At 32.3% G+C, this 14,686-nt stretch overlaps 1 protein-coding gene across 1 annotated transcript; it reads left to right on the top strand.

Moving 5' to 3' along the window:
* The first annotated feature begins 5,764 nt into the window (after nucleotides 1–5,764).
* On the top strand, nucleotides 5,765–14,467 carry LOC134252303 (interferon-induced protein 44-like). The gene is made up of 6 exons (XM_062734744.1): nucleotides 5,765–6,290; nucleotides 7,662–7,714; nucleotides 9,543–9,740; nucleotides 10,699–10,845; nucleotides 10,972–11,143; nucleotides 12,890–14,467. The coding sequence occupies exons 1-6, from the start codon at nucleotides 5,765–5,767 to the stop codon at nucleotides 13,195–13,197; spliced, it is 1,404 nt and encodes a 467-aa protein (XP_062590728.1). The 3' UTR covers nucleotides 13,198–14,467.
* Nucleotides 14,468–14,686: the final 219 nt, after the last annotated feature.

Here is a 14,686-nt window from a genome sequence, read left to right as displayed (position 1 = left end):
GCCTCGCTTTCGGCTCTATATAATCAACACAAATTACTGCGCATGTTAAATACGTGATGACCATGGGAGATTGAACAAAGTTCAACTCCCAAAAAGTCCTTTTACAATTCAGTTTGTATATAATGGCTTAAGAATTTATATAAATATATTTTGTTGGCTCGAATTTTTATTTCGTAGCTACGAATTGATAAAATAAAATGTTTACCATCACATATGCAGTCATTGTGCATATGCCTGTTTACGAGTGGTGTTCAGCTTTTAAAACCCAATTGCACAATCCTAAAATTCGTACCTTTTACGAGTTTTAAAGCAGAGGATCTATAACCAGAAAGCATGTAATTCTCTAGTGTTTTATTTTATGCTGAAAATTTGACCCAATATTCGACTTAATAAAACATTGTTCTTGATGACAAGGTCATTAATTGATATAATTTGTAAAATGTTGACTTTTAAAAGGACAGTAAAATTCTTGTTTCATCACGCAGCACAGTTAAGGTTACAAAAAGGAGGCGGAGCCTAATTTGTACGGGAAAACTTGACTATGACATCATACACAATATACGTCATACAACATTTCTTTAAAATACCTCAAAATGAGTTTATCTGCTAATTTAACCAGTAAGAAATCATCAAATTACAAACTTACTACAGCGTGTTGTTTTTGTCGTTAGTAAAATCCCACATAACAAGTTATAGACAAGTCACTGATTGCAATACACTTGTCAATATGACGTCATTTCTCACAACATGACGTATTTTGTATGCGGTGAGAGACAGATCAAGTAAATTTTTCTCAACAAAATATGTATTCTCTAATTAAATAAAATATTATTTACAGATATTCTATGGGCCAATAACTTGAATTTAATGTTTTCTTCGCTATTTTATTAATATATTTTCTGTACATTACGTATTTATTTGACACTGCCGTATATTTGTATGCAAGTACATCAGAGGGTAATGTGGGGGTCTTAATAAATCGATCTAGTGCAAGGGCATACACTCTATGGATCAAAGTAAGCTTTTACATTTCAACAATAGAACTATCAAGGTATCTAAAAAGTGCGTGCTGCGATGCTGATGCAATCTTAAAAACAATTTAATTATATCAATGTTTCATGCCGCTGACCAGCAAAAAAAAAAAGCATTCGGTCATACAAGTATAATTTTAACAATGAAATTGCAGAATTTAGACAGGATCGCAGCACTTTTTAGAAACTACAATGTGTGTTGAAAATATTTATATACTAAACTTGAAAATTTTACTTGGTTATGCCTTTGCACTAGTGACATTTATATGTAACATCAATACTTCAAGTCAATGTCCTAAAATCGCGTGACTGCCGCATCACGTGACTAGTCTAAATATAAAATATAATCGTCGTCGATATGTAGTTATTAATCATAATTACAATTATCCGATATAAATAATGTACTAAAAATAATCGCCATCCCGATTACGAATACATTTTTAAATACAAAATTTAGTCGATATTTCCATTGCGCACCTTAACTGTACAGCGCACCTTCTTTGTCAGTAGCATACATGGTGGATTACTCTTCAGATCATTAAAGTTTATAGGCTGAAATTCCCCACCATATTTGAGCATTTAAAATTAAATGAAAAGATTGACAATCCACCACTTTGTTAACACAAGGTAAGATATTTAGTTACGATAAGAGAAACAGTTTTCCATCTTAATAATGTGCTAGTTTTGTGTCTAACAACTTATTATGTTTGGTTGCTATAGGGCTAATCTTTGGTTTACAAACCACATTCTTGATAATTAAATACCTTAACTATTTAAACATATATAATCGACAAAAAGTCGCATAGATAACGATATGGTTACAGAAAGCTAAAAAGGGCCTCCTATTAGAAGATTTTGTAAAATTGTCATAATGTGAATATCTGTATAATGTATTTAGTTTATTGCAAATACAAAGTCAGTGATCAATAAATGAAATTCATTTCTTTCTCAAGATAAACAAGATATCTTTATATCTTTTTTCTGGTCTTACTCAATGACACATATCTTTCTTATTTGGTTTTTATTTGGTTTGACTTAAATATTAGATATAAAGGTTGTTTGCGAGTTTTATGGGGGGATCTAGATCTTTAAAGCCCAATAACAATTTCTTTATGCAATGGATCATGAAGAACGACATATCGATTTTTCATTGCTATCTTATTCATATTTTTAAAGAAAGGTGTTTTATTCAAGTGCACAGTGGAAACCCTGTAATGTATTTTGTAGTGAAATAAAATTAAAAGATGTCCAGACAATTAACATCGCAAAATTTTAAAGCCCCATTCCAATGTGATTATTTACCCACTGGTGCAAATTCACCTGGAGGTTACTTTTTCTTTTGGTATGTAAATGTAATTCTTGTAAACTTAAGGTAGTCCAATCCTCAGGCTTATAAAATAAGCAGTTAAGTAATCAAAAATACTCATAAAAGTATCTCTGAATCCACAAAAGTTATGTAAATTTACCCACATTATTTCTTTAAAGTTAAAGATTAAAGTTAATTATATTTTATTCGGAAAATTGTCAAATCTCCAATATCCTTGCAGAAAAAGCGAATTAACTGGAATATCAACAATGCATTTTGTAATTGCAAATTGATCAACAAATATAGTTTAGGTTAAAAAATGATAGGTATCCAGGCATTTAGAGGAATTGTCATGTTATTTTATCATTATGTGTTTTTGTCCTCTATATTTCCGTCATGTATTCTATAAAACATAGTGTAAAAGGCTTTTGCTATCATTGCAAGACACCAAAAATCACTTTTTATTTCATATAATGCTAATAAGCATTGGTATCTAAGGCTGGATTCAAGAAATTTGTTCCTCTAAAACTGTATCAATTCTTTTCCTTTTAAAAAGTACAAATGTCAACTTTTATAAAACCTTTTCTAAGACTTCCAAAAACCTTGAATCCTATAAAGATGAATAAATGAAAATTGTTGCATTTCAAGCTTCATTTTGATGCATTTCAAATTAAATATTAATTTTTGGAGTTATCCTTCTTTCCTGAGGATCAGGCAATGTGTGTAAACCAGTATTAAGTTGGCAATTTCAAATTATTTTGCTAAGCTTTTTTGGTCTTTCCACCTGCTCTTCTCAATGTATTGTTCCTTCAATGCACTAATATAAAGATATTACAGTTTGTTTGCTTAACTGCTAATAAAAATAATATTTGGACTTAACAAACAACTAAAATTACTATTCTCTCTTTTATAAATTCATTAAATTTCTTTTGTAAGGCGTCTTTGGTCGGATAAAAAAATATCAATATTGTATTAATTGTGTTATCTACGTCACAATAACTTACATCAAAACGTATTCATCCGTTTGACGATTTATTTGAAATTTGCAGTTCAGAGACATTATAAGAAGTAGACGTTGTCTTATATTTTATATTTCATATGATAGACAATAAAATTATAAGAAATAAATTTAATAGCTACCCAAGGTAAACTCAAATAATCTTCGTTTGCGGTTTATAAAGCGGAAACTGTCTGAACCCAGGTCATAAATTATATCTTGTGAAGTTTTTGAATTCATTCCTTGAGAAGATCAATTTAATAGTAAATCGGTGAAGCTGCATTTTATAGAAAATTCTAATATTTATTCATGACTAAAAATACACCAGGAGTAAATTAACATATATATGTAAAAGTTAATTTGCACGTAGTCAGACTTGTTGCAAACTTTACACTATTAGAGAATTACTCTTAAAAAGTAAAGTTATCTTGCAAATCACACTAAAATTGAGCCAATTACAAATTAAAATAAATTCCTTACAATTTGTTTATAGGTGCATGTGATCGGCATTGAATTTGTACGAGGAGAGGTCAAATAGTTATCGAACTATCTCCATATTTACAAAACCACAATTCAGATCAAAATGAAATTTGGAAATCATATACATGTAGTCATAAAAAAAGTTCTATAAATACCTGTAGCATATATTATATTATGATTTGCTCCATGTTTGTCGTCACCATGTGAAAATGATGCCAATAATTATATATGTAGGTGACCTGCTGAAGAAAAATGGTTGACTCTGCCATACTCGAGCAACAAACGACCATTAAGATTAACTTATATCTTGGAAATTCCTTTTCAATAGTATACAATGATTTGTACAGCGTTTATGAAGACAAAAGACAAATTAAGGGGCCGACTATAGTTTCCATTGCGCAGTATTTCGTGCATCATAGTAAAATGAAGCGTATTTACTCTTTTAGAGAATTTTTTTTTTCACTTAATTCATAGAACTAAACAAAATTAAGAAATAACGGGTCGAAAAATTTTATTATAATTTTAAATAACTGAATTTTAAAACGATTTTTAAACTGACAAGTAGATTGGTGTCGTAATAGTGTGTTTTTAACGTGACGCTCTCAAAGATGGGATAATAAAAATGTAATGGAAGAAAAATTAATAAACATAGGTTCTTGAATTTTAAAACATAAGAATTTGATAATCTCTCCGTAATATTTATATTTTATTTGAATAAATCCTTTGCAAGGGTCATATTTTGTAGTACTCTATAAAAACAAGGAAATTCCTTATTTTTTGGCATTTTGAGACGCCCCCTCAGGAAACAAGGCGGTAGAATTTTGTGGTTCTTACATATAATGTACAATATTGTATTACCCATCATATATTATAGTTTGAGCAAAAAGTATATTGTAGTATTTGTATAAATTGCTTTAAAGTGGGAAAAATTGGCACTTTCCTATATAATCCTGTAGTAAATGTACCTGTATTTTGAGACGGTCCCTCAGAAATACCTGGGCGGTAGATTTTCCCCGAACTTTGCATTTACACTTAAGTTAATATAAGTTATAAATGGTATAAAATGAAGAGTTTTGCTATTGTAGTTTTCACACAATAAAACCATAGTCGACCCCCTTAAATTATTAAGTGGATCAAATCCTTTGGTGAAGGAAGGGAGATAGATAAAAATGATGTTTTTCTGTTGCCAAGTAAAAGCAAGCTTAGGAAGAGATGTGTTATTAGTTAAGCGATTTGTTATAAAGATTGCTAATTTAAATTAAACAGACAATTAAATATCTTAACAATAATGTGATTATTAACTGCCTCAAATATCATTTAGTTAAGAATTTAAACATATCAGATATGATAGAAAGAAGGCGCCTTTATTTTATCCACATTACATAAACTACGCTCCCAAGAAAGTGGACTCGGGCTGTGATGGTCCAGTACTCATTCTTGAAAAGTTATCCCTTTTCTTCCCACCCTGTAGCCGAGATTTGACCAAACGGACGTTTTTTGTAATCAATAAAAATATTTTGCATTTAAGGATTTGATTTGGATTGTATAAAAATGTTTCGGCATACGAAGTACATATTTCAAACTTCAAAAAAAAAAAAACGTAAGCGCAATTATTTCCGCTAAAGCATCATATCTTCATATCTATCCTTTAAAAAAATTGAATTTATTGTCATGTGTAATGATTTTAATATGTTGCCCCAATACCGTTTTCGCTTACATGTATAATATTGATATTACACTTTTATCCATATATTTACACAGTTGCTCTTAATATACAATCTTACATAATTTTTCTCTACATTTATTAACCATTAAACCTGATCTATTCATGAAAGGAATTTAATGAAGATTATGAAATTTGCATTTTATTCTTTCATGAATTAATTTTATTATCTCTGATTCTGCGCGCTAAATTATATTTATAATTATATCAACTTTGACAGTTCAGAAATGGATGGTTTACTAAGATGTACGGATCAAAAACAGCTTTCAGAATGGATCGGCAGGGAATGTCATTTTAGACTTCTGTACAAAATCACTCGAGACGGGGGGTCGTCAGAGAAATTTCATGAGTTATGTGACAACAAAGGGCCGACAGTAACAATCTTTTATAATACCGGTAGCAATGTGTACGGAGGTTATCTGTCGGAAAGGTGGAGTTGTAGTGGTGTATGGGCCACAGATCAAAATGCATTCCTGTTTAAGTTGTATACTGCTGCAAATTGGATGCCTAAAATATTTCACTATATAAAAGGTAAAGGCAATAACTATTATAAAGATTTGAAATGTGGTCCATGTTTTCAGAATCTGCTATCTTTTGAAAACTCTGTCGTTTTTAACAAAACTAGGAGTTGTTTTCCACTGAAAACTTCAAATCTCTTAAATGGATCACACTTTGATATGGGCGAAGAAACTGGATTTTCAGTAGCAAATGGACATAATAATGTAACAGACCTTGAGGTTTACCTTGTAAAAGGTAAGACAGTTTTTGTAAAGGTATAAACTATTATTTATCACCGATACTGCAAACTCACAATGATTCAAAATTAAAATAATTTATATGATATTTTACACGATTTGCAGGTACGTTTCTTTTTTTCTTTGACTCGGATAAATGTTGCCTGATTAATATACTCACCGTCAATGAAAACGCAACACTCTACTTTTAGAGTGAAAAATTATATACGGGATATTACTATGTACCAAACAAGTTAGGACATCTTTTACTTTTACTTTGCCAAATCCGTTATTTAATGGTTGAATGGTTTTCATTCCATTACCGAAAGTTGATTTTTTAGCCCTCTTAACAGATAACATGTAAATAAATCACCCCTCCCCTTCCGACCATTTAGTCAAAACATGCTAGTCCGCCATGTGCAACATACATGTACGCAGTCCAATTCCTACCATGCATTAGCTTTATCAATGTCTTCATCTGAGCGAAATAAATATTCTTGGGCATTTTTAATTGCCTGTTGTTCAACTTGTTCTTTAAATTGGCGTAGTGTAGTAACTCTTGGAATTCCGGTTAAGAAACTGTTATTTATGCTATTGAAACACATGGACCTGATGAGTTCTTTAAATAGTGTACACCTGCATCTGCAGCTCTTTTTTCTCTATTTTGAGAATCTCCAGCATTAGCAATGAAAATCAGTCATTTTGTGGTCATATAGGCATCACATCCGGTAAAGAAAGAAGGATTTTTCCCGGAATTTTAGTACAATACTTACGAAAAACAGCTACAAAACCTTGAAAACTAAAAATATTGTTAAAAATTTTATTTAGAATGCAAAAATTTGATTTCTGTTAAGAGGGCTAAAAAGCAATTTCCGGTAGAGGAAAGAAATACATTCAACCGTTAAATAACTGATTTGGCAAAGTAAAAGATGTCCTAACTTTTTTGGTACATAGTTATAACCCGTATATACTTTTCACCCTAACATTAGAGTGTTGCGTTTTCATTGACGGTGAGTATATTAATTTTGAGAGGTGCGTTAGATTCTATCATTGACCATATTAAGTAATCTATTTTTAGGATATTTGAACTTTACATGTATTTTTATCTTCCTAAATGAAGGTTGATCTACAAAACATTATCTGTGAATATTTTTAATCAGTTGATATATTTTAATCATTTGAAACCTTAAGTTATAGCTACTTGGAGACTCTATAGAGATTTTCATAGATGATGTTTTAAGCCATTTAATATTTTATTGTAAATATGGATTAGAAAATTTCGGATTTTACCTTTTGCTCTTATATAAAATAATCACATTCATTTTTATTAATGAACATGTATAATCCCGGGTTCCAATATATCCTTTTGATAAATTAATCTCATTTTAAGATGGTCCATTTGTTGAGGAAGCATGGAGGGAATCTCCGGAGTGGAATTTACAGGTAAAGTAGTAAAATGAATAGTAGTTATAAAAATTGAAATTTGAATTTCATACAAAATTTAAATCTTTATGAAAAACCAATGAGACTTTTATTATCGAATCATGTGGGCAAAAAAAATATTTAAGCATTGAATCATTTTCACAACGCTCAATGTTTGTGACGTCAAAAAAATACACTTTAAACTTTTAACCACCTTTCTGTGTTGTGGTGTTTTGAATGCGATTGGTTTTCACACACTTTATGAGCAAAGTACATGCGAAATGTAAATATAACATCTGAACAATAACATCTCTGATCTCAGGTAATATAAAATATTCTTGATATCATGGTAATAGGTTAACAAATACTAATGACAACTAAAAATAATGATGATATACTATTGAAAAAAGTAGGGGATACTGTAGTCTGTGATCAAAATGTTTACATTATTATAGAAAGGAATATGAAACCATGTTGTTTAGTTCCTTAAAGAGGAAGAATTTTTAAAGAAATGAATTACTCAAACACATCAATCGCACTCTCACGATCTGCACGAGATGCTACTGATGATCAAGGTCACAAGTTTGAATGCCGCTGAATTGAAAACTTAAAGCCATCCTAAAGAAAGATTTGGAAGATAAAGCATCAGATAATCAGTTGTTGAAGGATACGTGCCCTATGCATGTTACAGGTTGGTAAAAGACAGGTCGCTGTGGCAAGCTCATTGAATGTTTCCCAGACTGACATCAGCAGATTATGTCCAGACATCGTTCTACAGAGTCGACCAACGGCAGCCAATCAGACCCAGGACAGATTTATCCATACTATTGCTTTGAGAAATTGTCTGATAAGCTTAAAAAGGGATACCGGGTTAGTAGTGAGTAAACATAACATCAGGAATCGACTGCACAGATTTTACGTACGCGACCGACTTGCTTGTGTCATTCCTGTTTTAGAGAAAGTCACATTAGTTCCCGACTCCAATGGTATTGTCACCATCAACATCAGATAATCTCCGATGGAAACATGTTATTTCTCAAATGAGTCAGGTTTCACTGTTACCTTCGTAAACAGTTCCAAAGGGTTTAGCCCAGACATAACGAACGATTCCATGACGTTACTGTTATTAGACATGGATCGTCATGCATGGGGATGGATCAGTAATTTTGTTAGGGAACATCACTGTACAGACTTGCATGTTGTTGCTGGACGTGTCACAGGGCAGTATTACCGGGATAACATCATGACACCCCATGTTGTGCCGTTTGCATGTCGTTATGGTCACCATTATATTCTAAAGATGACAATGCCAGATATCATAGGATCAAGATCGTTTTAGTTTATCTCAATAGCAGAATATCATCACATTACCATGGCCCGCACTCATTCCGGATCTTTCCCCACATCGAGCATGTTTTGGACATGCTTGGACAGCGGCTACGCCAATGTCAACAATGTCCTACCAAAGTCTAAGAATTTGCAGCAAGGCGGAAATAACCTTCCCAAAAAAGATTTGGGAGCTGGACGCCGAGGTCCCATAAAGAGTAGAGAACGCCGAATCCGAGCTTTTCTTGTCAACCCTGGAGGTTTTACCTACACCTGAATATTTCTCGCAATGGTGGTTAATTTGCTGTGTGACCCTTTGTTGGTGTCGTACCTTATTCTGGAAAATCCGACCTTTTCTGACTGTACACAGGGTTTTGAATAAATTGACAAAAGTTTCCTTCATGCTTTTCTGTCATTTGTTTACTTCTCGGCCTTATAATAATGTATTTCATTGTCCTTGTAAATCCAATATCACCTACCTTTTGTAATAGTTTATCTGGATGATTATTTTTTATTCACACAGGCGTGTCAGGAATTGAAGGAAAATATCATCAGGCATGAGCCATTCGAAGAAGCCAATGTACCTGAATCAAATATTCTTCTTGTTGGACAAGTGGACGCGGGTAAATCCAGTTTTCTGAATACTATTAATTCAATATTCAAAGGAAAGATATCATCTCGGTCATGTTCAGGAAGTACTGAAAACAGTTTGACAAAAAGTGTAAGTCTTTTTTGGATCAATTTATAAAAAAAAATATGCAAATGTCGCTTTTCTCAAAAAAGTAACTGATTTTGTAACATAATCACACCTGCATGATTTTCTTTCAAATCCTGTGCTTGCTAATTTAATGCTAATGACTTTAATTATTCTTGTCAATTAAGCTATCCTTGTGTTTTACATCTTGGTAAATGCATCTTTAAGAAGCATCGATCATGCGCAGAAAAATGAATGAATGAAATAAATGAATGAATTTCAGCATTATGATTTTATGCATTATGTTTTATATCACATTTTCTAAAATGTTTACTTTTAATATGAATATTCTGAAATATCAAACTGGTGTTTTATTATTTTTAGTCGCTAGATAAAAAAATTAGCAATTCTCTGATTGTAAAAACTCAAGCAACTAATTTTAAGATCAATGCTATTTATGATAGTTATTTCTTTTGCTTTTTTACATTTCTGATCATGCCAATCCTTGTCGTAAATTCTGAAACTGATTTATTTGATTAAAGGCATATATTTACATACAACCATGTATTCAATGGCCATAAACAGTAAAACTGTAAACATGATTACGTATAATGTACATAAATATACTTGTCCGTACAAACATATGTTAAATGAAAAGCATTTGTTTATAGACTTAATTCACATGTTAAAATAGCAAAATTATTAATGCAATTTAGAAAATTAAAATGATTACATCTGGTTGTAGCAAAGTTTTATTCGTAGATAATTTTAGGCAATAAAACTAAATGTTTTTAAGATGCAACATACCTATTTTTCAAGGTGGTTAATTATTAATTAATTTATAATTATTATAACATTAACATTTCATGATAGAGTGATCTTTGAATCAAACTTGTTTACATTAGAAGAATGATATTCATTTAGAATAATTTCATTCCTAACAATATGCTAAATGTTTCAATATAAAATGACTTTACTTTAATAGTTCGGAAAATTCCATATTCGTGATCCTACGTCAAAGAAACGTTTAAAATTCAGCATCTGTGATACACGAGGGATTGAGGTGGAACTCTCCATTAAGGATGAGGATATTGGGTTTACTCTGGATGGAAATCTGCCCAATCACTACACTGTATGGCCTAGTTTATTTAACTCTCGTTGTAAGACTTTAATGACATGACCGAACATACCCTGTATCTATAGAAAAAAAAATATTCTGAAGAATTTGTAATTAATATTATCTTGTTTAACTTTGTAGTTCAATCCATTTGAAAAAGCCTCGACCAAAGTTCCTGGATTTGTAAAGGATCCGACATTGAAGGACAGAATGCACGTTGTTGTTTTTGTTATTGATGGAAGCACGCTCGATGTTCTTCCAGAGATCATCATTAAAAAACTCAAATACATCAAAGCGCTCGCTGAAGACAGAGGTATGAATTACCTCCGAACAAAAATTTGCTTTTTTAAAACTTATGACCTTAACTTTCATGGGATGTATACATATACTGAAAGGATAAAGAAACGGCGGTTGATCATTTGAAGTGAAACAGTCTTATTTTTTCTTCATGTATTTTCCAGTATTCCTATCTAATGTTTAAAATCATCTTTTATGAAAGTGTAACCAAAACATCTCATCTCATAATTCAGTAGTTATTGAAATTTTATATCATGATATCCCTATGTGAAAAAAAAACTCATTATCTTTAATATCTCCGGAGCGCATCTGTCACAACGTTAATACTCCTTTGCATGGATTTCATAAGCATGTTTATCCCCCCAATAAGGACATTATTGAACCCTTTTAAAAGACAGATCTAAGTTCAAAGAGATCAATTTGGGCATTTCGAACCCTATCACCAACTTAATACCACAGATGTTCATAAAGAAAATAATGAACATTACGGAAACCAAACTAGTGGGTAAATGTGATTGTTTACACACCTGAATGGGGGTAAACACACCGAAAAAGGCATAGGACGCTCGCATGCGCAAGTGAGGGGAACACTAACATTAAGTTAACAGCCTAGAAAACCCAAATCGCGCAATCGGTGAATGATTGATTGATTGTATGTTGTTTAACGTCCCTCTCGAGAAATTTTCACTCATGTGGAAACTTCACCGTATGCCGGTAAAGGGCTGTGAATTTAGACCTATACTTGGCACTCAGGGACCATTGAGCAGTGAGAGTTCTTTATCGTCTAAACGCCTTCCGTGAAACAGAACCTGTTTTTAAGGTCATATTCGAAAATCTCGTGACTTTCAATTCTAGTGCAGAGCGCTTGGTGAAGGAACAGTCACTACCTATGTTTACCTCTTAGGTATGATGCAGCGCCGCGAACGAGAATGGAACAAGGGCCTGCTATTGATATAAAACTGCTATTTATACAAAAGGTTATCATAATTATAATTTTCCAATTCCCAACCTTTTGTTTTAATAGCAGTTTTAATGGTCGTAATGTGAGATTCAAGCGGTGGCAGATTTAATTATTCAATCTAGATCTTGACCTGGCTATGTTACACGTCAACATAATCGTCACTGTTGGTTGGATACCATTCTAGGCCCTCTCTGAAGACGGGTTTGACGTAAAATTGAGGACATATTCTCAAGAAACTGTACAACATTCCTTTGTTGCATTTGTAATTACTTAGGCAATGTAAAAGCCAGACCCCATGGTTCATCCGACGACTATACCATAATTGCAAGAAATTCATATCGTTCGTAAAGATCGAAAAACAATATGTATACATCACATGCACAAAACGGTACAATGATATTGGGGACAAAATTTTCGTCATCAATTTGGATCTGTTTTTAGCTTTTAACCACTTTCCTTACGTGTTGAGTAAGGTTGAGTAATTCTGAGCACTGACTTTAATGCACAGTAAACAAAGATTCCCATCTGAGCAGTTTTCGAAATTTTTGGCCATGCGGTAAAAATGCGTATATTTTGTTACCCTGCGTTTCTTTTTTTTTCTTTTAGCATACATGTACTTCAATCTTCTAAAGTTAATTGGTTTTTCTTTAAAAAAAATCAAACGTTATACTTGTACATTTTAATTTTTGTTTCACTTATACTCATGCTATACATAACACTTTCTTAATTTTCATTCTTCTGTGTTGTTATTACATTTTATTTCGTAAAATATTGTCAATAAAATATTTATATTCATCATAGGTATACCTCAACTAGTATTCTTGACAAAAATGGACAAAATATGTGAACATGTTAAAAAGGATATCAGCAATATGTTCACAAGTGAAATTGTCGAAGGAGCTGTGAATAAAGCTGCTAACATCATTGCCATTCCAAGATCCCATGTGTTTCCGGTGAAAAACTATGAAAAAAAAACCAAACTTCACACAAATTTGGACATCGTAGCTCTCGGCGCCCTGTACCAAGCTCTCGTGTTTGCAGACGACTTCTTAGAAAATCAATGTGACGTAAAACAAGGTGGTACAGGAGAGTTGAATACAAAGGACTAAGCTTAAAAGCGAAAGTAATAAAGCAGACTTTATTTTATTTATGTGTATCATCATTTACAAAAACAATGGATGAACAGAATTTTTTTCTTCGATTGTTCAAGTCACTCATGCATGTAACTTTATTAAATGGAGTGCACGAGGGATGTTCCAAACTAATGACAATTTGATGTTTTCAAAATTTATTAATCTTCGATTTTTTTTTTTTTTGCGTTCCTTCACTTCAAATTACTCATCCTTGACCTGAATACACATTTTAAACGATCGATTACCTTCTTAAACAATATTCATACTCATCAATAACGACAACCATCATATATAGATAAATTGCAGACCCAATAGCTGATTGATTGTATACTGTTTAACGTCCCTCTCCAGAATATTTCACGGATATGTCACCATTGCCGGTGAAGGGCTGCAAATTTAGGCCTACGCTCGGCACTTACGGCCTTTGAGCAGGGAGGGATCTTTATGGTGCTACACCTGCTGTACGGTCTCATCCGAAGGACCGTCCCATTTAGTCGCCTTTTACGACAAGCAAAGGGGTACTGAGGACCTATTCTATCCCGGATCCAAACGGGGCCAATAGTAAGTTGTGATCTGTATCATTTCCAAAATATCGGGAGTTTAAGTTTGGAGAGCGGATAGAAGTCACATGGAGCTAAATCCAGGACATCGTTGTGCGAACGTTCGAGATACTTCATGCCTTTTTTCCCTTCAACACAAGAGTTTGCATAACAAGGCCTTTATTATCAAAGAAAATAACATATAAAATTTAGAAATCAACCTACAAACAGATCTAAGAAACATTTGGCTACCTTTTATAAAGGTCTTAATTTCATGTCTTTGAGTGCCCTTTTTCCAGTCTTATTGTTTTAAGTATAATTAATACACCAAAAAGCAACGCACACCGTAGCTACATGTAAGTAACTAAAATTATGAACATGAAATTTTATTCTGCTACTGTTTATAGATCAATCTAACGTGTCAATGTTGTTTCAGTGAGATATTTACAAGATTTTAACGCGAAGAGGGTGAAAAGGCATTATTCTTGGTACAATCCTCGTCCATTTCCTCTAATGACAAAAGAACATCATACTAAAGTCAAATCCACTTGCCTATTTTTTCAATATATTAACATTAGTCAGTAGTATGTTATTCTCTCCCTCTCTCTATTTCTCTGAAGGTATGCGTGTGTTTCAATAGATTTTGAGAAAAATTTCATCTTATTTACTTCTTAACTTTAGAATTATCTTGCATGTAGACATATATAGAACGCATGTCTCTATACTTATTTATATATCTTTGAAATCGCGTTGTTTGTATGATATCATAAAATAACATTGGTAAGTTAGTTTACAAATTATTATGTTGTACATATGTATATTTTCATTATTTATTTTGTAAGTAGGGTGCAGAAATATGCCACCAAATTAATAACAATATTAAAGTCTTTTTCTTATTTGGTTATAACAACAGTTGGCTACCTTAC

Source organism: Saccostrea cucullata, unplaced genomic scaffold (genome assembly GCF_032062105.1).
Source record: "Saccostrea cucullata isolate Sc308-1 unplaced genomic scaffold, CSIRO_AGI_Scuc_v1 ctg5867, whole genome shotgun sequence".
Taxonomy (NCBI): domain Eukaryota; kingdom Metazoa; phylum Mollusca; class Bivalvia; order Ostreida; family Ostreidae; genus Saccostrea; species Saccostrea cuccullata.
Note: the sequence above shows the minus strand (reverse complement) of the source record. Positions and strands in the feature narration are given on the sequence as shown.